Here is a 26,050-nt window from a genome sequence, read left to right on the forward strand (position 1 = left end):
AACTATCAAAAATTAAATACAAAGAAAACATATTAAAAGCAGCAAGGGAAAAACAACAAATAACATACAAGGGAATCCCCATGAGGTTAACACCTGATCTTTCAGCAGAAACCCTGCAAGCCAGAAGGAAGTGGCAAGACGTATTTAAAGCGATGAAAGAGAAAAACCTGTGACCAAGATTATGCTACCCAGCAAGGATCTCATTCAGATTCGACAGAGAACTTAAAACCTTTACAGACAAGCAAAAGCTAAGAGAATTCAGCACCACCAAACCAGCTTTACAACAAATGCTAAAGGAACTTCTCTAGGCAGGAAACACAAGAGAAGGAAAAGACCTATAACAATAAACCGAAAACAATTAATAAAATGTGAATAGGAACATACATATCGATAATTACCTTAAATGTAAATGGATTAAATGCTCCCACCAAAAGACATAGACTGGCTGAATGGATACAAAAACAAGACCCATATATATGCTGTCTACAAGAAACCCACTTCAGACCCAGGGACACATACAGACTGAAAGTGAGGAGATGGAAAAAAGATATTCCATGCAAATGGAAATCAAAAGAAAGGTGGAGTACCAATTCTCATATCAGACAAAACAGACTTTAAAGACTATTACAAGACAAAGAAGGACACTATGAAATGATCAAGGGATCAATGCAACAAGATATAACAACTGTAAATATTTAGGCACCCAACATAGGAGCACCTCAATACATAAGGTAAATGCTAACAGCCATAAAACGGGAAATCGACAGTATCACAATCATAGTAGGGGACTTTAACACCCCACTTTCACCAATGGACAGATCATCCAAAATGAAAATAAATAAGGAAACACAAGCTTTAAATGATATATTAAACAAGATGGGCTTAATTGATATTTATAGGACATTCTATCCAAAAACAACAGAATACACTTTCTTCTCAAGTGCTCATGGAACATTCTCCAGGACAGATCATATCTTGGGTCACAAATTAAGCTTTGGTAAATTTAAGAAAATTGAAATCATATCAAGTATCTTTTCTGACAACAATGCTATGAGACTAGATATCAATTACAAGAAAAAATCTGTAAAAAATACAAATACGTGGAGGCTAAACAATACACTACTAAATAACCAAGAGATCACTGAAGAAATCAAAGAGGAAATCAAAAAATACCTAGAAACAAATGACAATGAAAACACGACGACCCAAAACCGATGGGATGCAGCACAAGCAGTTCTAAGAGGGAAGTTTATAGCAATACAGCCCTATCTCAAGAAACAAGAAACAGCTCAAACAACCTAAACTTACTTACACCTGAAGCAATTAGAGAAAGAAGAACAAAAAAACTCCAAAGTTAGCAGAAGGAAAGAAATCATAAAGTTCAGATCAGAAATAAATGAAGGAAATGATAGCGAAGATCAATAAATCTAAAACCTGGTTCTTTGAGAAGATAAACAGAATTGATAAACCATTAGCCAGACTCATCAAGAAAAAAAGGGAGAAGACTCAAATCAATAGAATTAGAAATGAAAAGGGAGAAATAACAACTGACATTGCAGAAATACAAATGATCATGAAAGACTACTATAAGCAACTATATGCCAATAAAATGGACAACCTGGAAAATGAACAAATTCTTAGAAAAGCACAACCTTCCAAGACTAAACCCGGAAGAAACAGAAAATATAAACATACCAATCACAAGCACTGAAATTGAGACTGTGATTAAAAATCTTCCAACAAACAAAAGCCCAGGACCAGATGGCCTCACAGGCGAATTCTATCAAACATTTAGAGAAGAGATAACACCTATCCTCAAATTCTTCCAAAATATAGCAGAGGGAGGAACATTCCCAAACTCATTCTACGAGGCCACCATCACCCTGATACCAAAACCAGACAAAGATGTCTCAAAGAAAGAAAAGTGCAGGCCAATATCACTGAGGAACATAGATGCAAAAATCCTCAACAAAATACTAGCAAACAGAATCCAAAAGCACATTAAAAGGATCATACACCATGATCAAGTGGGGTTTATCCCAGGAATGCAAGGATTCTTCAATATACGCAAATCAATCAATGTGATAAACCATATTAACAAATTGAAGGAGAAAGACCATATGATCATCTCAATAGATGCAGAAAAAGCTTTTGACAAAATTCAACACCCATTTATAAGAATCCCCCAGAAAGTAGGCATATAAGGAACTTACCTCAACATAATAAAGGCCATATATGACAAACCCACAGCCAACATCATTCTCAATGGTGAAAAACTGAAACCATTTCCTCTAAGGTCAAGAACAAGACAAGGCTGTCCACTCTCACCACTATTATTCAACACAGTTTCGAAAGTCCTAGCCACAGCAATCAGAGAAGAAAAAGAAATAGAAGGAATCCAAATTGGAAAAGAAGTAAAGCTGTCACTGTTTGCAGATGACATGATACTATACATAGAGAATCCTAAAGATGCTACCAGAAAACTACTAGAGCTAATCAATGAATTTGGTAAAGTAGCATGATACAAAATTAATGCACAGAAATCTCTTGCATTCCTATACAGTAACAAGCAAAGATCAGAAAAAGAAATTAAGGAAACACTCCCATTTACCACTGCAACAAGAAGAATAAAATATCTAGGAATAAATCTACCTAAGGAGACAAAAGACCTGTATGCAGAAAACTATTAGACACTGATGAAAGAAATTAAAGATGATACAAATAGATGGAGAGATATACCATGTTCTTGGATTCGAGGAATCAACATTGTGAAAACGACTATACTACCCAAAGCAATCTACAGATTCAATGCAATCCCTATCAAACTACTGATGGCATTTTTCACAGAACTAGAACAAAAAATTTCACAATTTGTACGGAAACACAAAAGACCCCGAATAGCCAAAGCAATCTTGAGAACAAAAAACAGAGCTGGAGAAATCAGGCTCCCGGACCTCAGACTATACTACAAAGCTACAGTAATCAAGAGAGTATGGTACTGGCGCAAAAACAGAAACATAGATCAATGGAACAGGATAGAAATCCCAGAGATAAGCCCACGCTCATATGGTTACCTTATTTTTGATAAAGGAGGGAAGAATATACAATGGAGAAAAGACAGCCTCTTCAATAAGTGGTGCTGAGAAAACTGGACAGCTACATGTAAAAGAATGAAATTAGGGGCTTCCCTGGTAGCACAGTAGTTAGAATCTGCCTGCCAATGGAGGGGACATGGGTTCGAGCCCTGGTCTGGGAAGATACCACATGCCACGGAGCAACTAAGCCCGTGTGCCACAACTACTGAAGTCTGTGCACCTAGAGTCTGTGCTCCGCAACCAGAGAAGCCACCGCAATGAGAAGCCTGTGCACCGCAACAAACAGCCCCCATTCACCACAACTAGAGAAAGCCCACGCACAGTAATAAAGACCCAACGCAGCCAAAAATAAAATAAATAATTTAAAAAAGAATTAAATTAGAACACTCCCTAACACCATACACAAAAATAAACTCAAAATGGATTAAAGACCTAAATGTAAGGCCAGACAGTATAACACTCTTAGAGGAAAACATAGGCAGAACACTCTATGACATAAATCACAGCAAGATCCTTTTTGACCCACCTCTTAGAGAAATGTAAATAAGAACAAAAAAAAACAAGTGGGACCTAATGAAACTTAAAGCTTTTGCACAGCAAAGGAAACCATAAACAAGACAAAAAGACAGCCCTCAGAATGGGAGAAAATATTTGCAAGTGAAGCAACTGACAAAGGATTAATCTCCAAAATTTACAAGCAGCTCATGCAGCTCAGTATCAAAAAAACAAACAACCCAATCCAAAAATGGGCAGAAGACCTAAACAGACATTTCTCCAAAGAAGATATACAGATTGCCAACAAACACGTGAAAGGATGCTCAACATCACTCATCATTAGAGAAATGCAAATCAAAACTACAATGAGGTATCACCTCACACCGGTCAGAATGGCCATCATCAAAAAGTCTACTAACAATAAATGCTGGAGATGGTGTGGAGAAAAGGGAAATCTCTTGCACCGTTGGTGGGAATGTGAATTGATACACCCATTATGGAGAACAGTATAGAGGTTCGTTAAAAAAATAAAAATAGAACTACCATACGACCCAGCAATCCCACTACTGGGCGTATACCCTGAGAAAACCATAATTCAAAAAGAGTCATGTGGGCTTCCCTGGTGGCGCAGTGGTTGAGAGTCCGCCTGCCGATGCAGGGGACACGGGTTCGTGCCCCGGTCTGGGAAGATCCCACATGCCGCAGAGCGGCTGGGCCCGTGAGCCATGGCCGCTGAGCCTGCGTGTCCGGAGCCTGTGCTCCGCAAGGGGAGAGGCCACAACAGTGAGAGGCCCGCCTACCGCAAAAAAAAAAAAAAAAAAAAAAAAAAAAAAAAAAAAGAAAGAAAAAAAAAAGAGTCATGTGGGCTTCCCTGGTGGCGCAGTGGTTGAGAGTCCGCCTGCCGATGCAGGGGACACGGGTTCGTGCCCCAGTCCGGGAAGATCCCACATGCCGCGGAGCGGCTGGGCCCGTGAGCCATGGCTGCTGAGCCTGCGCGTCCGGAGCCTGTGCTTCGCAACGGGAGAGACCACAACAATGAGAGGCCCACATAACGCAAAAAAAAAAAAAAAAAAAAAAAAAAAAAAAAAAAAAAAAAAAAGAGTCATGTACCACAATGTTCACTGCAGCTCTATTCACAATAGCCAGGACATGGAAGCAACCTAAGTGTCCATCAACAGATGAATGGATAAAGAAGATGTGGCACATTTATACAATGGAATATTACTCAGCCATAAAAAGAAACCAAATTGAGCTATTTGTAGTGAGGTGGATGGACCTAGAGACTGTCATACAGAATGAAGTAAGTCAGAAAGAAAAAAATAAATACCGTATGCTGACACATATATATGGAATCTAAAAAAAAAAAAGGTTCTGAAGAACCTAGGGGCAGGACAGGAATAAAGACACAGACGTAGAGAATGGACTTGAGGGCACAGGGAGGGGGAAGGGTAAGCTGGGACAAAGTGAGAGAGTGTCTTGGACTTATATATACACTTCCAAATGTAATATAGTTAGCTAGTGGGAAGCAGCCACATAGCACAGAGAGATCAGCTTGGTGCTTTTTTTTTAATTTTTTTTTAAATTTTTTTTGCTTTATAACAAATATAATCAGTTATACATATACATATGTTCCCATATCCCCTCCCTTTTGCGTCTCCCTCCCACCCTCCCTATCCCACCCCTCCAGGCGGTCACAATCAGCTTGGTGCTTTGTGACCACCTAGAGGGGTGGGATAGGGAGGGTGGGAGGAAGATGCAAGAGGGAGGAGATATGGGGATATATGTATATGTATAGCTGTTTCACTTTGTTATAAAGCAGAAACTAACACACCATTGTAAAGCAATTATACTCCAATAAAGATGTTAAAAAATAATTTAAAAAAATTTTTTTAAAGAAAATAAAGACTCTTTCAATGGCATTTCTTTGACTTACTTGATTTTGACTGGTTTGGGTCTTGGGGACCATGGTTCCAAGCATATCCAAACAGAGGAAATTATCCTGCATATAGTTATAAAAAAAAAATCACTCTGGCTCATGGGATTCTCTCAAAAGCTTTAAATGCGTGTTCACAGCTGCTGACTGCCAAGCATATGATTTCCCTAAGATGAAAACATCAGAAAAGGAAGAAGAGAGGCTTCCCTGGTGGTGCAGTGGTTAAGAATCCACATGCCAATGCAGGGGACACGGGTTCAAGCCCTGGTCCAAGAAGATCCCACGTGCTGCGGAGCAACTAAGCCCGTGCACCACAACTACTGAGCCTGCGCTCTAGAGCCCGTGAGTCACAACCACTGAGCCCACATGCTACAGCTACTGAAGCCCACATGCCTAGAGCCTGTGCTCCGCAACAAGAGAAGCCACCACAAAGAGAAGCCCACGCACCGCAACGAAGATCCAACGCAGCCAAAAATAAAATAATTTTTTTTTTTTTTGCAGTACGCAGGTCTCTCACTGTTGTGGCCTCTCCCGTTGCGGAGCACAGGCTCCGGACGCGCAGGCTCAGCGGCCATGGCTCATGGGCCCAGCCGCTCCGCAGCACGTGGGATCCTCCCGGACCGGGGCACGAACCTGCGTCCCCTGCATCGGCAGGCGGACTCTCAACCACTGCACCACTAGGGAAGCCCAATAAATACATTTTTAAAAAAATTTACAAGGAAAAGGAAGAGTGACTGACTTAAGGATTATGTATCTGGAACCCATGACCTGTGAATGTCACAGGGATTAAATAAAACCACGACCTATGGACCCCACGTCAGGGATCAACAAAGTTGCAAGAATCACAGGGCAGTAGCGGAGAATGGCATTATTGCCTTACATTTTGATGACATCTCTCAGATAAGTTGAGACTTTGATTAAAAGGGGGAAAGTTTAAGAAATAACAAGCCCCAAATGGGGTCATCTGCCCCCATGACAGCAAACCAAGACATAACTGCAGTTTCAACCCCTCTCAGGAAGGTGACCTTTAAACAGACACTCTGAAATCTCCACATCAGCACCAGTGAGGTAACCTGCATAAGAAGACGCATGCCTCCCTAAAAAGATGAGCTGGCCTAAAACATTTCTTTTCTTTTGCTAACAACTTCCTTCCCCCACTCCCTTTCTGCCTATAAAAAACCTTCCATTTTGTACAGCTCCTTGGGGTGCCCTTTTAATTGCTAGGTAGAATGCTGCTCTATTCAAGAACTGCTTTGCAAACTATTATACATAGGATGGATTAACAACAAGGTCCTACTGTATAGCACAGGGAACTATATTCAGTAACCTGTGATAGACCATAATGAAAAAGAATGTATACATATAACTGAATCACTTTGCTGTACAGCAGAAATGAACACAACACTGTAAATCAACTCTACTTCAATACATTTAAAAAATTAAAAAAGAATTGCTTGATAAGGCCAATTAGATTAAAAAAAAAAGTACTATACCAATGTGAAATTTGTAGTTTTGACAAATTTACCTTGGTCAGGTAGGCTGTTAACAATGGGCAAACCAGGTGAGGCATTTGCAGGAACTTTCTACACTATGTACGTACCATTTCTGTAACTCTCAAATTATAAATTTTCAAAAAGGGTGAATTTTACTTTATGTAAGTTGTTTCTCAGTAAGGTTGATTAAGAAGCATTTTGACTAAAAAGCATTTTGATTAGTGCACAAATATTATACCATTCTCCACTAAAAGGAACCAGGAGTCCTTGGGCAGATGGCTGATTCTAAGGCTGGGTAAGAAAAATACAAGATGACAGGGAGGACTTTGTAGAGTCAGAAGGAAAGGAAACGCTCCAAACACAAAAGGATGGGGCGAGGCACAGGGGTATAGGAGCCAGCCTGAAAGAGCTCCCAATGGTCAAAGCAGGAACAATGTGACAGCAAAATAGACGATGCCATGTTGGATATAACGCAAAGTAAAAATAAATATACATGCATCCATACTGATCACCGGATAGGCATGAGGTGAGTTCTTGCTGTGGAGAGACACTGATGTATCTGTGGGTGATGTGACATACTCCAGCAGAAACAGGAGTGGGAGGATACATAAAACGGGAATGGCAGAAAGTGACGACTGTTGAGACGGTATGAACATACAGACTGTGCTCTACTATTTTCATTACTTTTGCATTTTAATATTTCCAAAATAAAACGTTTAAAGCCATGGAAAGGAGAAAAACCAGATCATCCAGGTGGTGTGTGTATGTGGGGAAGGCGGAGAAGCAGAGAATTAACTTTTTAAATCGTCAGTTCAATTTTCGACAAAAAACATGAAGATGAATGTTAAAACTGAACTCAACTGTGGGGTTACCCATGGGATCCCATGAGATCATTTTTTTTTAATCACGTATGCCCCCAGGTTGGTGGTTTATTACATGATTATCTTAATGAAGCACAAACACAATTTTAGGATTAACTAACTTTCTACGTTTTATACGTTTCTGAAATTCTTCCACTTCTGTAGTAGATCCTGCACTTGCAGGAAAATGGCAAATTGGTAGTTTGGGGGTCCACAAAAACGTTAACAGGTTTAAATCAGCGCCTCTAATAAGAGCAAACAGGCTTTAAGGCCTGACTCACCCACTTACAAGCTATATGACATTTTCAAAGGCATAAGTTTCATCCCATAAAAAACAGATAATCACCCAGGTGGTCAGGACTATTGCAAGGATTAAATGTATAAGCTGCTTCATCTTTTTTTTTTTTTTTTTTTTTGGGGCTGTGCTGGGCAGCTTGCAGGATCTTAGTTCCCCAACCAGGGATTGAACCTGGGCCCTCAGCAGTGAAAGTGCAGAGTCCTAACCCTGGACTGCCAGGGAATTCCCAAGGTGTTTCTTCTAATACTTATGATAAATGAGTTAAGAGTAATACCAAATTACACAAATTAAACTTACTCAGAATTGCAAAAGGTTCATTTCAGTAATTTCTTCTCTTTTCCTACACAGATTCTCCTTGTCTACACAGCTGCATCTGTGACGTCTATAGAATCACATTTGAAATGTCTATCAGAAAACTTCACCTAGGTCATGTGATTGTTTAAGTATCAGGGGAGAGGGGCAGAGAGGATAAGATAAATGGCAGAGAAGATGACTGCCTGGCTGGGAATACGGATTCCACACACAAAAAACTGTTAAAACCAGCAAATGAATTAAAAGTAGCAAGATACAATGTCAACATACAAAAATTAGTTGCATTTCTAGCCACTGTGGAAAACAGTATGGAAGTTCCTCAGAAAACTAAAAACAGAGTTGCCATATGATCCAGCAATCCCACTCCTGCACACATATCCAGACAAAACTACAATTCAAAAAGATGCATGCACCCCTATGTTCACAGCAGCACTATTCACAATAGCCAAGACATGGAAACAACCTAAATGTCCATCAACAGATGACTGGATAAAGAAGATGTGGTATATGTATACAATGGAATAGTACTCAGCCATAAAAAAGAACGAAATAATGCCATTTGCAGCAACATGGATGGAACTAGAGATGATCAGAGAAAGACAAATACCATATGATATCACTTATATATGGAGCCTAAAAAATGACACAAATGAACCTATAAAAAAAAATGAACCTATCTATGAAACAAAATGACAGACACAGAGAGAGATTGGTGGTTGCCAAAGTGGAGGGGTGGGGAAGGGATGGAGTGGGAGGTTGGGGTTAGCAGATGCAAACTATTATATATAGAACAGATAAACAGCAAGGTCCTACTATATAGCACAGAGAACTATTGATATATTCAGTACCCTGTGATAAACCATCATGGAAAAGAATATTTAAGAAAAAGAACGTATATACATGTATAACTGAATCACTTTGCTCTACAGCAGTAAATTAACATTGTAAATCAACTATACTTCAATTAAAAAAAATTGCATTTCTATACACAATGAACAATTTGAAAATGAAATAAAACAATTCCATTTACAATAGCGTCAAAAAGAATAAAATACTTAGGAATGAACCAAGGAGGTGAAAGGCTTGTACACTGAAAGCTACAAAACACTGGTAAAAGAAATTAAAGACATTAAAAAAATGGAGTGACATCTCATGTTCACAGACAGGGAGATCTAATATTACTTTGTCAATGCTACCCAAAGGGATCTACAGATTCAACTCAATCCCTGTCAAAATCCCAACACAGAAATAGGAAAACTCATCCTAAAGTTCATATGGAATCTCGAGGGAACCCAAATAGCCAAAACAATCCTGAAAAATTAGAAAAAAGTTGGTGGACTCACACCCTGATTTTAAAATTTATAAAGCTAATCAAAACAGTGTGGTATTGGTATCAAGACAGACATACAAACAGACCAAGGCAACAGACCAGAGAGCCCAGAAATAAACCACTGAATAGATGGTCAAATGATTTTGGACAAGGGGGCCAAGACCATTCAATGGGGAAAGGACCATCATTTCAACAAATGGTTCTGGGAAAGCTGGATATTCACATGCAGAAGAATGAGGTTAGACCCCTCCTTACACCATACACAAAAATCAACTCAAAATGCATCAGACCTAAACATAAGAGCTAAAACTATAAACCCCCTAGAAGAAAACAGTAAAAGCTGCATGATGTTGGAGTTGGCAATGGTTTCTTAGATATGACACCAAAGGCACAGGTGACAACAAAAAAAACTGACAAATTTCACATCATGAAAATTAAAAACTTTTGTGCATTAAAAGACCTTCTCCGGGCTTCCCTGGTGGCGCAGTAGTTGAGAGTCCGCCTGCCGATGCAGGGGACGTGGGTTCGTGCCCCGGTCCAGGAAGATCCCACATGCTGCGGAGTGGCTGGGCCTGTGAGCCATGGCTGCTGAGCCTGCGTGTCCGGAGCCTGTGCTCCACAACGGAAGAGGCCACAACAGTGAGAGGCCCGCGTACCGCCAAAAAAAAAAAAAAAAGAAAAAAAGACTTTCTCCATAAAGTAAAAAGGCCACACATAGAATGAGAGAAAATACTTGAAAAATCATATACCTGATGAGGGATATTCGAAATACACAAAGAACTCCTAAAAACAACAAACACCCTGATTCAAAAATGAGCAAGAGACTTGCATAGACATTTCTCCAAAGAAGATAAACACGTGGCCAATAAGAATATAAAAAGATGCTAAACATCATGAATCATTAGAAAAATGCAAATCAAAAACAATGGGATACCACTTCATACCCACTAGGATGGGTACTATAAAAAACAAACAAAAAACAAGTATTGGTGAGGATGCTACAAACTGGAACCCTTCTGCATTCCTGGTGGGAATGTAAAATGCTGCAGCTACTATGGAAAAAAGTATGGCAGTGTCTCAAAAAATTAGAGAATTACCACATGATCCAGCATTTCTACCCGGGGTATATACACAAAAGAATGAAAAGCAGAGACTTAAACACATATCTGTACACCCATGTTCACAGCAGCATTATTCACAATAACCAAAGGTTGTGAACAACCCAAACGTCCATCGACAGATGAAGAAAATGTGCTCTATACATACAATGCGGTATTATTCAGCCTTAAAAAAGGAAATTCTGACACACTGTAACATGGACGAACCTCGAAGATCCCATGCTAAGTGAAATAAGCCAGACACAAAAGGACAAATACTGTATAACAGAGACAGAAGGTAGAACAGCGGTTACTAGGGCCTGGGGGTAAGGAGAGAACAAGCACTTGTTTACTGGGGACAGTTTCTGTTTGGGAAGATGAGAAAGTTCTGGAGATGAAGAGTGTTGATGGTTGCACAACAATGTGAATGTACTTAACGCCACTGAACTGTATACTTAAAAATGATTAAAATGATAAATTTTGTTATGTTTTTCTACAATTAAAAAAATATATATGCTAGGAAGTCTGGAGGTGCACTACTTAGACACAAATGAAGGTTATGGAGTGAAAATGGTATTTTAAAAGGGTGGTCAAGGAAGGCCGTGGGTGAGATGAACTTCCGAGCAGAGACATGAATGAATAAGAGACAGGGGCTGGAGTTCTCTGGGGTAGCAGCCTCCCAGCCAGAGAAAAGAGAGGAAAAGGTCCTCACGCAGAAGCGCAATCCTCATATTTGAGGAACCAGTGGGGCTGGCAGAGGGCAAGGCAGGGGGAAATGACAGGAGAAAAATGCGGACCGTTAAGGCGGGGTGAACGGACACCACTACAGGCCCTCAGGGGCCCCTTAAATATGTTGGATTTTATTCCGAGTGAAATGGGGAGCCAGGGGAGGGCCTGAAGTAGAGGAGTGTGATGTGACTGAGGTTTTCAAAGGGCCTCTTTGCCTGCTGTACAAAGAAGAGACAGATTATCCAGAACAGAGGCAGGATAATGGGACTCTGGCGGCAAGGTCCTCACCTGAATGCCCACCTCTCTGGGTCTGGACCTCCGTCATCCAAAGTTCTTCCTCTCTCTCCAACTGGGATATCATATCTGGCTTGGAGGACTGGTGCCCTGAGAAAACATTAAAGGGAAAAAAAGTACTTAACAATTTTGGTTCCAATCCCATGATGGAAGGCTCCGCCCCTCCCCCAAAGTTTATTGAACATTTTTGATCAGACTTGTTGTGAGAAATACATTCTCGTTAGAAACACGTGACTACCCCCATGAATCACTGAAACAAAAGGCTAAATGACCTGTGTCATCACGTCCTTTGCAGAGTCTCACTATATTTACTGCAAGCGCTGCAGTTATTGCTACAATGTGCACCGTTCTTGCTAAGGGGCTCTGACACTGCTACTTTATTCTACATTATTACAAGACTTATTACTAAATTAATTTCATGCCCCACCAATGGATCATGACCCACCAATTTAAAAAAGATATAATATGTAAAGCAACTATACTCCAATAAAAATTAATTTAAAAAAATTTAAAAAGGTATGAAAGTGGGGGAGAGAGGGATAAATCAGGAGATTGGGATGGAAAAAAAGATATAATATAAAATAAGGAGCCAGGTGCAGCCAAGCTCAACTGTTCACTTATAGCGCAGTTACAAAAGACAAACGTTCACCTTGGAACAAAGACTAGAAACATCTTGTCTCCATGCTCCAAAGGGATTGGAAAACTCTGGTCTCTAAGAAGTCCCAAAGCCTGGAAGTCACAGGCAGAGGCCAGGGATGCTACTAAACATCCTATAATGCACAGGAGAGTCCCCATGACAAAGAAACCATCTGGCCCCAAAAGGGAGTAGTACCGAGGCTGGGAAACCCTGCCCATGGGGGATGAGGCCAAGTCACAGGGAGGGCGCCCGTCCTCACCCACTGACAGCAGGTTCCGGAAGTTCTCCAGCATCACCTCTCGGTACAGCTTCCTCTGGGTGGAGTCCAGCAGCCCCAGCTCTTCCTCCGTGAAGGTCACGGCCACGTCCTTGAAGGTCACCGCCTCCTACGACACCAAACACAGGTAGCCTTAATCTTACAACCAACCTCCCCTGGGAGAAGGGAAGCACTGGGAAGGTGGAGGAGGCACGTGGGAGGCTGGTTCCAGATCCTAAGCAGCCTGAACCACTCTTCTTAGGACACCGTCTCCTCTTCCCCTTCCACAGTCACACCAAAGATGCTGGCGTGGTGGGGTCGGTGGAGGAAGGAACGACAAGAAAAAATTTTAACACCTTATATACGTGCAACACGGTGCCCTTTATATAGCGGTGTCTCTAAAACTGTCACGGTTACATCAAGGCATACACGCATTTTACAATTTCACTGAAAGTGCCAAATTCTGTAAGAAATGTTGAGTTAATGTAGTCCCAATGGTATTTATAATAATAGTGCCTATCTCCTTCTCTCACTGGGCAGTACCACTATTTTGTCAATGACTGCCAATCTAACCAGCCTTCAGTACCTCCGTGGGGGGAGGTAGGTAGTTCATTCTGTCTCAGGTACATGCTGTACCTGTCAACTGTGGCAGCATTCAGTGTCAAGGTTAAGAGCACAGGCTTTGGAGACTGACTGCCTCAGTTCACACTCTAAGGCTCTGTCCATTACTACCTTTGTGACCTTGGACAAGTCACCTAACTTCTCAATACCTCAATTTCCCCATCTATACAAGGGCACACCATCATAGGGTACTTGATGGGATTAAATGAGAATATGCGAAGGGTTTAGGATATATTTGACACTTTTTTCCCCCCCGCCTCGCTGAACGGCATGTGGGATCTTAGTTCCCCGACCAGGGATCGAACCTATGCCCCATTCAGTGGAAGCGTGGAGTCTTAACCGCTTGGACCTCCAGCGAGTATCATGTTAGATACTCAAAAAATGTCAGCCATCACTATTACTATTATCATTATTCACGGCTGCATGGTATTTCATAAAAGTGAAAAAATATACATTTAAGCATTCCAAATAAACAACAGTACAATAATTTAAGATTTAAAATTTACTAATAATGATGCAAAAAACGCACTTTCACATAGATCTTAGCCAACTTGTCTGGTTATTTCCTTAGGCTAAGTTCCAAGAAGTGGCAACTGCACTGTCAAAAAAAATATGCACCTTTGCTAGTAAAATGGCAATTCTCCCAATTAACTCTTCCTGTCACAGATCAAAAGTGTTCCTGATTCTCCATACTCTGGCCCAAACTGGACATTATCTTACTTCTTTTTTTTTTTTTTTTTTTTTTTTGCGGTACGCGGGCCTCTCACTGTTGTGGCCTCTCCCATTGCGGAGCACAGGCTCTGGACGTGCAGGCTCAGCGGCCATGGCTCACGGGCCCAGCCGCTCCGTGGCATGTGGGATCCTCCCGGACCGGGGCACGAACCCGTGTTCCCTGCATCGGCAGGCGGACCCTCAACCACTGCGCCACCAGGGAAGCCCTATTTTACTTCTTAAATCTTGGGTAATTTGGTAAGTGATAAAATCAGCTCTTTTAAAAAATTTCCATTTATTTAACTTCATCAAAACAACTCTTTCAATATTTTCCCCCCACATATCACTTGTTCATGTGCCTTGCTTGTAATCCTACTGAGGTAGCTGATGCATCAGTAAGATTCCTATGAAGAATATTAAGCCTTTTCTAGCATGTACAAATTCCCACCTGCACCCCTCACTCCTGTTTCCTGTGTCTCATGCCTTAGTATATGGTGTTTTCCTTTATGACAATTAAAATTATTTCTCTAGGGAATTCCCTGGCAGGCCAGTGGTTAGGACTCGGTGCTTCCACTGCCAGGGTCCCAGGTTCGATCCCTGGCCAGGGAACTAAGATCCCACAAGCTGCTCAGCCAAAAAAAAAAAAAAAAAAAAAAAGTTCTCTAAAGACTTAGCCCATCTCGACATTTGTTCTGACTGGAGTCCTGAGCATATGTGTATTAAACAACTAGTTGACCCATCTGGCAAAGAAGAGACAGGCACTAAGAAAAGGAACACACTGAGGGCAGTGTTATTTTTGGAGTCCTCCAGCCACGCCAGGCACACATACAGCATGGCCTCAGGGCCCCATGTGGAGCAGACTCTTCTTCTGGTCTCTCCAATCATCCTCACTGGACACCTGGAAGTCCTGGCTCAGGCAATGGAAACTTTAGCGTCAGCTGGGGACTGAGTGGATTTTCACAGGTATCTGAAAGTTCACAGATCTGTTTCTGTTAAAATGCAGATAAGACCATCTATATCCTTACACAGCTGCTCCATGAAGTAGATGCCTGGCCAGTCCCTGCTGCTACTAGACTTTTCAAAATCAGTGTACCTCTTTAAAATATACTAACATAGCAGTGAACAAAACAGATACTTAACTATAATACATATGTGGTGTAACTTAGAATTAAAGAATCTAGTTCTTGTTTGAAAACAAAATTATTTTCTCTTAGTTCAGTATCAGCTAGACTCTGCTGCATGAAACCATGCTTTAGACATTCCAGCCACAAAACGTGAGGCTCCCCATGAGAAAACAACTGAGTTCCCAAACTTTTAGGAAGAAAATGGCAGAACTCTCAGAATTCCTTTTTGGGAAGAAAGGTTATATGTAGGAAAACGGTCACTGCAAACATCTTAAAATGGGAAAATTCATAAACCACATAAATATGGACAACAGAAAAAAATACTAGGTAAACTATGGAAAATGATGTGACCTTTTAAGTTGTGGGAGCTATACAATTTTAAAAGTCCAAAATGTGGGGCTTCCCTGGTGGCGCAGTGGTTAAGAATCCGCCTGCCAAGGCAGGGGACACCGGTTCGAGCCCTGGTCCAGGAAGATCCCACAAGCCGCGGAGCAACTAAGCCCGTGAGCCACAACTACTGAGCCCGTGCGCCACAACTACTGAGCCTGCGTTCTAGAGCCCGCGAGCCACAACTACTGAAGCCTGCATGCCTAGAGCCCGTGCTCCACAACAAGAGAAGCCACCAAAATGAGAAGCCCACGCACCACCATGAAGAGTAGCCCTTGCTCACCACAACTAGAGAAAGCCCGCGTGCAGCAACGAAGACCCAACACAGCCAAAAAGCAAGATTAAATAAATTAAAAAAATAAAAATCCAAAATGGTATTGAAAACTGTGATTACAAATCAACACACGTAAACACTAATGTAAAGAAATGTCAGAAAATGAAAACTGATTTGTAAACATGTTTAGAACGTGGGAACTGGTTTTTTTTGGGTAATGAATTTATTTTTTATTTTTTTAACTTCTTGTTTTATATTGGAGTATAATTGATTATGGGAACATTTTTATTTTTAAAAATTATCTATTAATTTTCACATCATTATGTGGAAATAAACAAAAAGCAAGGGGCCGCCATACAATTCCTCAAGTGCCTTTGGTTCCCTTTATCCTTCCCAAGCAGGAGAAAAATGTGTCCAGTCTTTGTGAAATGAGATGTCACTTTAAGAAACAGAAAAGCAAACCTGACTTACCTGGAATTTGGTCATTTTTTTCCTCTTCCTGCTGGGGAAAGGCGCCGAGCTCTGCGAAGGCAAAACTGGGGAAGGGAAAGAAAGCCATCATGAGAGAGATGCTGGGAACAGTGCTAGTCCACATGGTACTTCACGTGATCTGGAAGAGGGGCCCCTTTCTCTAGGCAAATGCAGTGACAACATAACCCAGTGAGAACAGGGGCTGGATTCCAGCTTCCCCTGGGCCTCCTCGGCCAGCTGCCTTAGTTCCTTAACAATCCATAAACAGCCCTCACCCACATGTTTCTTGTAGCTCCCAGAGTATTCCTGAGGCTGGCTATTAGAGGAAACGAGAGGCAGACGGGAGGTACCAACAACTTAATGGGGCTGATACCGAGCAGGGCCCTGTGGGGCTCCTGGGCACAAAGCCTTTCTGTGTCCCCCATTTCTTTGACTACAGGAAATAGCCTTCATTCAGCCTCCATGACCCTGAGTTCCAACGGGCAGATTCAAGCAGCTGTTCATTAGGGAAGGGAGGGGATGCGAGACAAGGGAGAAACAAACAAACAGTCGAGAGAAACAATAGTGCAGCCTTGGGGCAAGGTCCTGGTTCCCCACCAATGGATACACACAACAATATCTTTGAGCTGTTTTGCAGATACTGAAACCCCCTCCAGGTGGGAGAAGTTAATGATGGTATGGTGCCCACAAGCATGTAGACCCCAGACCAGTTGGAACCTGAAGGTTGATGATGCCGACTCCCACTTACCTCACCGCCAACCCATCAGGAGAATGTCCACGAGCTGATCACGCCCTTCTTGAACAATTACTATAAAACTTCCCACTATCCTCTCCAAGTGGGGACACAGTTTTTCGAGGCAGGAGCCCACCGTGTCCCCCTTTGCCTGGCAAAGTAATAAAGCTATCCTTTTCTACTTCACCCAAAACTCTGTCTCCAAGATTCAATTCCACACCCGTGTACAGAGAAGCTGAGCTTTTGACATCAGGGCCAAAATGCCTGGGTTCAAATTCTAGTATTTCTACTTATCACTTTCTACTTACTAGTCGCATAAACCTTGAGCAAGTTATTAATCTCTCTGTGCCGCAATCCAGTCTACCTGTAAATGGGTATAATAATGCCAGAATTCCCTCCTGCAGCTTCAGACAAGTAGGTGCTCTTAAGATTCATAAAACTGCCTTTGCGAATCTGCTTTACAGAAGATGAATCTTAGGAAACAGACTTCAGAGATGATGACTCTGTCCCTTTACTTACCCTTACTCTCCAAAAAAAGCCTAATTCTGACTGGTGGTCTCACAGATGATTTGTGCTGTTGTTAATGAACGTTAAATTGCCACGGGTTTTTTTTCCCTTAATAGGTGTAACTACTTGCACGTGTTATTAAGCTGAAAGAACGAAGTTTCTCCTCGCATATGCATGAAGGTAAACAATGACTAATAAAAACCTAAGACTGAGGAATCGTGTTGCATTTAAATTAACAATACGGGGTTGTTACACAATACTGAACATTTTTAACTGAAGCCTGGCTACATCGCAGGCACTGTGCAAAGCCGTAACCACGATCATTTCTCTGTCTGGGATAAACCACAGAGGACTTTTCCCAGGATCCAGCTGAAGATAACTCTCCTTCCTAAACAAGCGTCCAGAAAGAATCCAGGAATCCAAGAACAAACCCACCTCAGTGATCAGGGAAGGGACAATGGGTCTGCAGCTGGAGCTCCTACCCCATCCCAGGCTCGCAGGAGCTTCCCAACAACAGGGAGCCTAAGTATTATCACTGAATTTATAGTAACATCCAACATTTTACCGTACACTTGGCACTGTTTTAAAGCTTTTTAAATATAATCTCACTTAATCCTCAAAAGAACATCAATGGGAAGGAACTAACCGGAGGAAACTGAGGCAGAGAGAGATTAAGCAACCCGCTCAATAGTTTACCGCAAGAAACAGACATAGCTGGCCGGTAGTTGCGGTAGGAGGGCTGGGGGAGCAGAGAGCGCGGGAGACCGTCAAACTCAATGTAGGACGCGAGCCCGCTCCCGACACGGGAGGTTCGCCGAGGGGATGCACACCGCCGCCGCTGCCCCCTCCCGCCCTCCGCCGTTCGCCGCGGCTTCCTTGCCCCAGGAGCGAGGACCGGGTGGCCCCACGCAGAGGCCGAGAAGTCTCGGAGAGATCACAGGGACGCTAGGTTAACTCACCTCCCTGGGAGTAATCTCGGCCCCGACCTCGCCTTCCCGGAGCGGAAGTGCCCCGGGCTACACACAGTTCCCGGACTACACTTCCCAGAATCCCCAGACGGAAGCGCCTCAGATTTCACGAAGCTCCTGGACTACATTTCCCAGAATGAAGTTCGCAGAACCGCTCTTCCCACCAGCTGTTTCGGGTTTTGACTGTGGAGCGGGCTCGGATTTAGTCACTGTTGGTGGAACTGTCAGATTCCTTTTGTTTTACTCATTTCTTAAAGCTCATGAGAAAATAACGTAAGCAGATAGTTTTTCGGGTAACAATAATTGCGAATTTTTAAAAAATGCGGCCGTATAAGAGAGAAAAGAGAGGCTTGTATTACGAAAATAAGTTAAAACCCAACATTTTTAGCGGAGGCAAAGGGTAGACTAAAAAGTGAGAAACGTAAAAGTGACCTAGGCTGAACTGCCTAACACAGAACTTAAGGAACACTGGATTTCAAACTTGTTTCCAATGCTGACTCCCCAAATATCAGCAATAAAACCTGTTAATGAGACAAAAACGTAGTTTATTGCTACGTGATGACACCACCTCCACAGAGCTTCCGCACCTTGACAGTGTCCGCGGAGCCAGGAAGACAAGGCTGGAATTCACTGAGAATTGGAAGTGTGGTTTAAGGCGGGATCTTTCAGTGCAAAAGACGAATGGGATTCCATGACGGTCATGATGCTGCAGTCCAGGATTGGTGGGAAGAGCAAGGATTTTTGTAGGCGAGGAACCTACAGGTGCAAACTATTGATGTTCTTTAAAGAGAAGAGTTGACAGGTGCTTGTGGAAGTTCCTTTAATGAACAATCAAGCAACTTGGGCAGGAATCTTCTGGAATAGTAAAGGCATGCTAGTAAAACTGAATAGTTATGTTAATGTACACAGTAAATTGTGGGAGGGAAGGTAGGTAGGTAGGAAGTCTCAGTCTTCAGTTTCCAAGCTGTCTGTCTTGGGGGGAGGGGAGAGGCTGGAATAAAGTGTTTTGACTCCTTTGCTTCCTTTATTCAGCAAGGCACCTAAGGGCTCTTGAGAGGGTTCTGTGGAATGAGCAGTTCATTCCAATATGCTAAGAATTTGCAAAAAGGCTAAACCCACATCGATTAGGCTGTAAAAGCAAAATATCTTGAACTTCATTTTAAAAAAACATAGTGGTTGTTATGGCAAACAAAAGCAGCTCCATTGCAGGGAATTTAATATTGTGATGTGTGCATATATAAAATCCTGAATTGTTTCCTAATTCATTTGGCTTCAGACATTTTAGTACATATTTCTATTCTGCTCCTGACATAAATAGTGTCTGGTGAGTGAATAAGCCAAGTGAACCAGGAAACCATGGTTTTTCTCCTAGGCAGGGAATATATTTTGTAGCTTTTTATTATGAAAGTTTTCAAAAATTGACAAAAGTAGGGGGGGATGGGGATGACAGAAAGGCATTTGTGCCCAGGAGGACCCCAGAGGGTCCTGCTCAGTTTCACTCCATTGTTCATTTTTTGTGTCAATAAATAATTTCTTCTTCTAGCCTATGTGTTTCCTATCAAGTAAAATTTAAATCTAAAGGCCTGATTAGACTTTTTTTTTTGCAGTTCACATTTTGAAAAATATTTATTAAATGGCCTGATATGAAATGTCCTAATTTTTTAACATCTTTATTGGAGTATAATTGCTTTACAATGTTGTGTTCGTTTCTGCTGTATTACAAAGTGAATCAGCTATACATATACATATATCCCCATATGTCCTCCCTCTTGTGTCTCCCTCCCACTTTCCCTATCCCACCCCTCTAGGTGGACACAAAGCACCAAGCTGATCTCCCTGTGCTATGCGGCTGCTTCCCACTAGCTATTTTACATTTGGTAGTGTATATATGTCCATGCCACTCTCTCACTTCATCCCAGCTTACTGATTAGATTTAAGTTCATCTCTTTTGACAAAGAGACCACTTCATAGGTAGAACTGGAAACATATGAACAAAGACCAAATGAAGCCAATACAAATCCTGGGCAAAACACCTTTGAAGAGGAAAAAAAAAAATAACGGCAAATATGTGAAAAACAGTGGTCTTATTTTTATTTTTTTGGCCACGCGGCTTGCAGGATCTTAGTTACTGGCAGTGAAAGTGCTGAGTCCTAACCACTGGACGGCCAGGGAATTCCCTAAATTGGGACATTTTTGAAAGTGAAAACGGGTACAGTTCCTAATTACACTAAGGCAATAGATATAATTTGGCACTATTATAGACAACTGGGAGATAGGGTCACCGCACTCATGGGGATTGATATAATTCTATTTTCTAGTACCTAGATGTCCGCTGTCATCTAGGATATCCAAATAACCAAGACAGAAGACTAGCTGGAACAAAAAACACACACCTGCAGAAACTGAGCTGCAAGAGGAGAGGGATGAAACTTGAATTTAAAAAAAATGATAATAGGATTATTTAAGGAAACTTAAGTTCAGTATGTATGTGTGCACAAGTGCATGAGCAAGGGCACACACACTCATCTAAGTCCCATCTCCAATTTACCAATTAAAAGTCTCAGTAGATGAATTTAAGGGGAGGATTACCAATGATGAGGGCAAAGATAGTCATCTCAAAGACTAAGTGAAAGAAATTTCTCAAAATACAGCACAGAAATACAATCAGTTGGAAATCAATGATGGGAAGACAGGAGATGTGAAACGTATATCCTGGAAATCTATCATGTGAGTAAAAGGAATTCTGAGAATTGGAGAAGGAAACAACAGAGGCAAGAAAATAATGAACTAGATAATGAACGAACATTTTCTTGATCTGAAGAAGCAACGCTGCAGACTGATAAGGCTACCAAAGGTCATGCCTGGATTGATGAGAAAACAAAAAATTCCCATCTTGGCAGAATTCTGGAATTCTAAGGTTAAAGTGAAAATCTTAGAACCCTCCAAGCAGAAAGAACAAGCTACTCATAAAAGCAAAAGAATCCATTGATATTGAACTTTTCCTCTACAAAACAGGAACACAGAAGTAAGTAGAAGCACTTTCTACTTACTAATAGCAAGCCAACAGTTCTGTACTGAAGCTAGACATCACTTACTTGTCAGGGCAAAAGGAAGGATGAGCATGAATTCAGACAGTATTGCCCCACAGGAGAAAAATACTCAAAATGAAACAGAATTGCTAAGCAGCAAATGCTGTCGCTCCTAAGAGCTATAAGCCTAAAGAGAATGAGCAGCCTCATGACCTAGGTGGAACCAAGGTGCCCTCTGATTCTGTGCTGGTTCCAGTTATTTCCGTATCATCAGGAAGCAGCAACTCCAGAACATCGTTTTATCAACCAGGAGAGGCTGGCAAATAAGACCAGTGCAGTATCCTGCTCATCCAGCAGAGGTCGCACTCCATGAGAAGCGGGTCACTGTCCCAGCCCCCGAATCTAGGCAGTGGCAAGATTCTCCCCAGAAGGAGAGGCAGCCATAAGAACACAGCTCTGTAGCTCTAAGGGGGATGACCTCACTTGAAAGAGTGTGGGTGAGTTTACTTGATAATTTCAGAGATCCCATTTTACAGAGGTTTATTGCTTGAGTAAACTGACATTCACTGCAAAATCTAAAAAGTAGAAGAAACATTCCATAAAATCCTCATCAGAACAAGGTGTCCTTCACATGCTATCTGATGCACATATACACATGTACATATGTTCATATGTTTTTTATATTAATCTGTAGACAGAACCTATTTTCCGTAAATCTGATTATGTCCCGTCATGTTTGTGCCATCATTTTAACAGCTCCATGTTATTAAAAGCATATCAAAGTATATCAAATCTTACTCAAATTCTTATTGAGGAACACTCGTTATATCCATTTGTTGAAAACTTAGTGACATCATTCATGGTAATTATATTTTCTATGCTTTAAATTTCCTAATTTAAATTCCTGTTCTAAGATTTGCAGATCAAAGAGAGATACACATTAAACATTTCAAAATATACTAACTCCTCTCTGAAATTTATACATTTTTTACAGCTACCCATAGAGAAAACTGTGTAAGACTGTCAAGCCTACACCAATAATGAAAACATATGAAAATAAAATGACCACATGCAACAATTAAAAAAAATTTTTTTTTTCTTCAGGATTAGGAGGAGGAACGTTGGATAGGGAACTTGACAAAATTAATATTCTTCAAATCCAACACAGCCCTACCTAACAAACGTTGATGGGAGAAATGCTATAGCGCTCTGAATATAATCACATCAAAGCCTCAATGAAAAGATGAAGAATAAAAAAACTAATTATCAGTTTAAAGTTTACTGTGACAACTTTTGTCATTAGCAACTACTTTTGACATTTTCTAAGTGTTACAGTAAAATTCTACTTTAACACTCTAGTGGGGTCAAAAGATTTAAGTGTTATGGAGTATCCAGTTAGTGAAAGATTAACAAAAGTGATTTTTTAGCCAGGCTATACCATCACAAAAATCATAAAGGATAGCTGAATTCAGATTGTTTACAAGAGATGGAATACGAAACAGGGTCCCAAATACTAAGAACCCAATTTGAGAACTGTTTTGTAAATTAGCCGATAGCCCCTGTTTATTGGCCCTATGTTGTTTACTTTTTTTAAAATTGAAGTATAGTTGATTTACAATGTGTTAATTTCTGCTGTACAGCAAAGTGACTCAGTTATACATGTATATATATATATATATATACATATCTTCTTTTTCATATTCTTTTCCATTATGGTTTATCACAGGATATTGAATACAGTTCCCTGTATTATACAGTAGGACCTTGTTGTTCTATGTTATTTACTTCTTTATAGCCGCCTGGGACCATGAGCTCAAAAGCCTGCTGGTGCCAAACTGAAATCCTCATATAATCAATTATTTTAATACAGCCCAAATGAGCACATTTTAAGTCATTTGGAGCCTGCTTATTTTGTACACTCTGCAAAATTGCATCCAACATCTGCTAGCCAGAGATTAAGACAAACCCTGGCGCTGTAACAGACCCTAAGCAGCTGCTGCCTTTCAGAGTTCTCTGACCCCAAGACTCCGCCTTGTACTGCCGAGCGACATCACTTAGACCTGTAAGCACCCCCCTCCAATCCCCACCTGCCCCAGAAGTTCCCTTGCCCTCTTTCTCTTGTCAGTGGTGGTGGTGGCCACCCACCGTAGTCTCTGGAAGGTCTCATGCTCTGAGACTTCCCTTCACACATGCGATCTTATCAAAGCACCATCCCAATGAACCTGATTGGGTACCACTGCCACTTCCTGGTCATATCTTTTTCCTTGATCAGCCCCGAAATCTTCCCACTCACTATAAGAACAAAGGCTGGGGAGAGAACAGGAGCCAATCACATACCAGTGTAAGACCAAATTAGATGATGAATTGTAGTACTATTGGTCTTCTGCATTTTGACCATCTACTTGAATTCGTTTTATTAAGACCATTGGATTCTTCTGAATATATTTTATAAGAAAATTTTCAGATGAACTTAATACAATTTTCTCCCTTTTATATACATTTTCTCTCTTTAATCATATAATAAAACAAGTTCTGAGCACACCTACAAAGCACTAAGCAATGCTTAGTAAGGCTGTGTGGCTTCAGCAGTGAACAGAAGCTCTGCCCTCATGAAGCTTCCATCCTAGTGGGAATCAGTCTTGGCATGTCTATGACCACACTTCTAAGGACCTGATCACAGTCATCCTTTCTAAGGCCTCCCTCCTGAGTAATGTGTGATAAATGCCCCCGTGCTGACTGATGTCCTTAGTGTACCACTTATGAGGGTTCTCTGCTGTGTGGGCTCTTAACCACTGGGATGTGTCGAGCTATGGCTGAAACACAGACTTTATTTTTTTTTGGCCACGCAGCATGCGGGATCTTAGTTCCCCGTCCAGGGACTGAACCCGTGTCCCCTGCAGTGGAAGCGCAGAGTCTTAACCACTGGACCGCCAGGGAAGTCCCTGAAACAGACTTTAATGAAAATATCTTCCCTCCTATTGGACCAAAGGATTAGATAAATTTAGACCTCACTGAAGTCTTTGACAGACACTATTTCATAGAACTGTTTCCCTACGTGGATCCTCTGATAAAGTTCCTCCCGCTCTCATCACTTCTTCAAAATTCACCCTGGATAAATGTGATGATTTATAAAATGTGATCTCCAACTGAAGCGCTGACCGCATAGCTCATAATGGTAAGGTTTCTCTCCTGTGTGAACAGTCTGATGATTCTGAAGTCACAAAAACCATCTGAAAACCATACTATATACTTTCATATTTGTATGGTTTCTCTCCAGAGTGGAGACTATGATGCAGCTGAAGTCTTGAGGTGTAACCAAAGCACTCAGTACACATCCCCTATTCATAGTGTTTCTCTTCCACGTGGGTCCTCCAATTAATCCAGTGAAGACTTTCCCACACACCTCACAATTTTATGGTTTTCTCCCCATGCCCCCAACCCCGAGTAGGGGCTCTCTGGCAGGCTTGAGGCTGTAGATTCTGACACAGTCTTTACCCTTTACTTCTCACATCTGAATGTTTTCTCTTCACTGCTGTCTCTCTGATGGACCAGAATGGCCTGACTGAAGCCCTTTCCACAGTCCTTGCAATTACAGGGTTTCTGTCCTGTGTGGATCCTACAATGAATTTTAAGATCTTCGCTATGACTGAAGTCTTTTCCACACTCCTTACATGTGTATGGTTTCTCACCAGGAGAAAACTGAACCTGACATCGCAAACTCCAACTTCAAGCCCTGCCCATACTCCTCACGCTTATAAGGTTTCCTTCGATTGGGTGTCTTCTGATGAACTTTAAAATATGAATTGATAGAAGCAGCTCTTTTTTAAAAAATAGGGGGATTCTCTCCTGTATGGGCTACCAGATGGATTTCAGAAGGCGAGTTTCTCCTGAACTTCGTCCCACATGCTCATATTTGTTTCTCTCCAGTGTGGACTCCTTGACGGGCCTGAAGACTGAAGCCCTCTTCACTTACTTAGAATACACACAGTTGCTCTCCAGTGTGGATTTTATGATAGGTCTAGGAGTGTTAGAGCTGGCTGAGGCCTTACCAGATTCCTCACATTTACAGGGTTTCTATCCCATGGGGAATCCCCTGATGAATGTAAAGGTTTGAGCTACAAATGAAGCCCTTCCTGTTTCCTCACATTTGGACAGTTTCTCTCCCACGTGAACTTTCCAGTAAGCATTCTGTGCGGTGTATGACGGAAGCTCTGCCCACATACATCCGGGTTGATGGGTTTCTCCTCTGTGGATTCTCTAATGGCCCTGAGGATGCAAGGTGTGAACAAAGGCCCTACCGCACTCGACAGTTAATAGCGTTTCTCTCCTGTCTGGATTTTGCAATGAACAGTAAGTGCTGATCTACAGCTGAAGCCTTTCCCATATTTGTGAGCTC

At 41.6% G+C, this 26,050-nt stretch overlaps 1 protein-coding gene across 1 annotated transcript in view; it reads right to left on the reverse strand.

The window, feature by feature from the left end:
• ZNF235 (zinc finger protein 235) overlaps positions 1-26,050 on the reverse strand; it is a gene marked incomplete at its 5' end in the record, with an annotated part of 57,649 nt that overhangs the window by 23,344 nt on the left and 8,255 nt on the right. Inside the window, 3 exons of the mRNA XM_081216048.1 lie at positions 11,931-12,026; positions 12,833-12,959; positions 16,418-16,482. Coding sequence (XP_081072174.1) covers positions 11,931-12,026; positions 12,833-12,959; positions 16,418-16,482 — 288 coding nt within the window. The remainder of the gene's footprint in view (positions 1-11,930; positions 12,027-12,832; positions 12,960-16,417; positions 16,483-26,050) is intronic.

This window comes from Mesoplodon bidens (genome assembly GCF_964165515.1).
Source record: "Mesoplodon bidens genome assembly, chromosome: 18".
Classification (NCBI taxonomy): Eukaryota; Metazoa; Chordata; class Mammalia; order Artiodactyla; family Ziphiidae; genus Mesoplodon; species Mesoplodon bidens.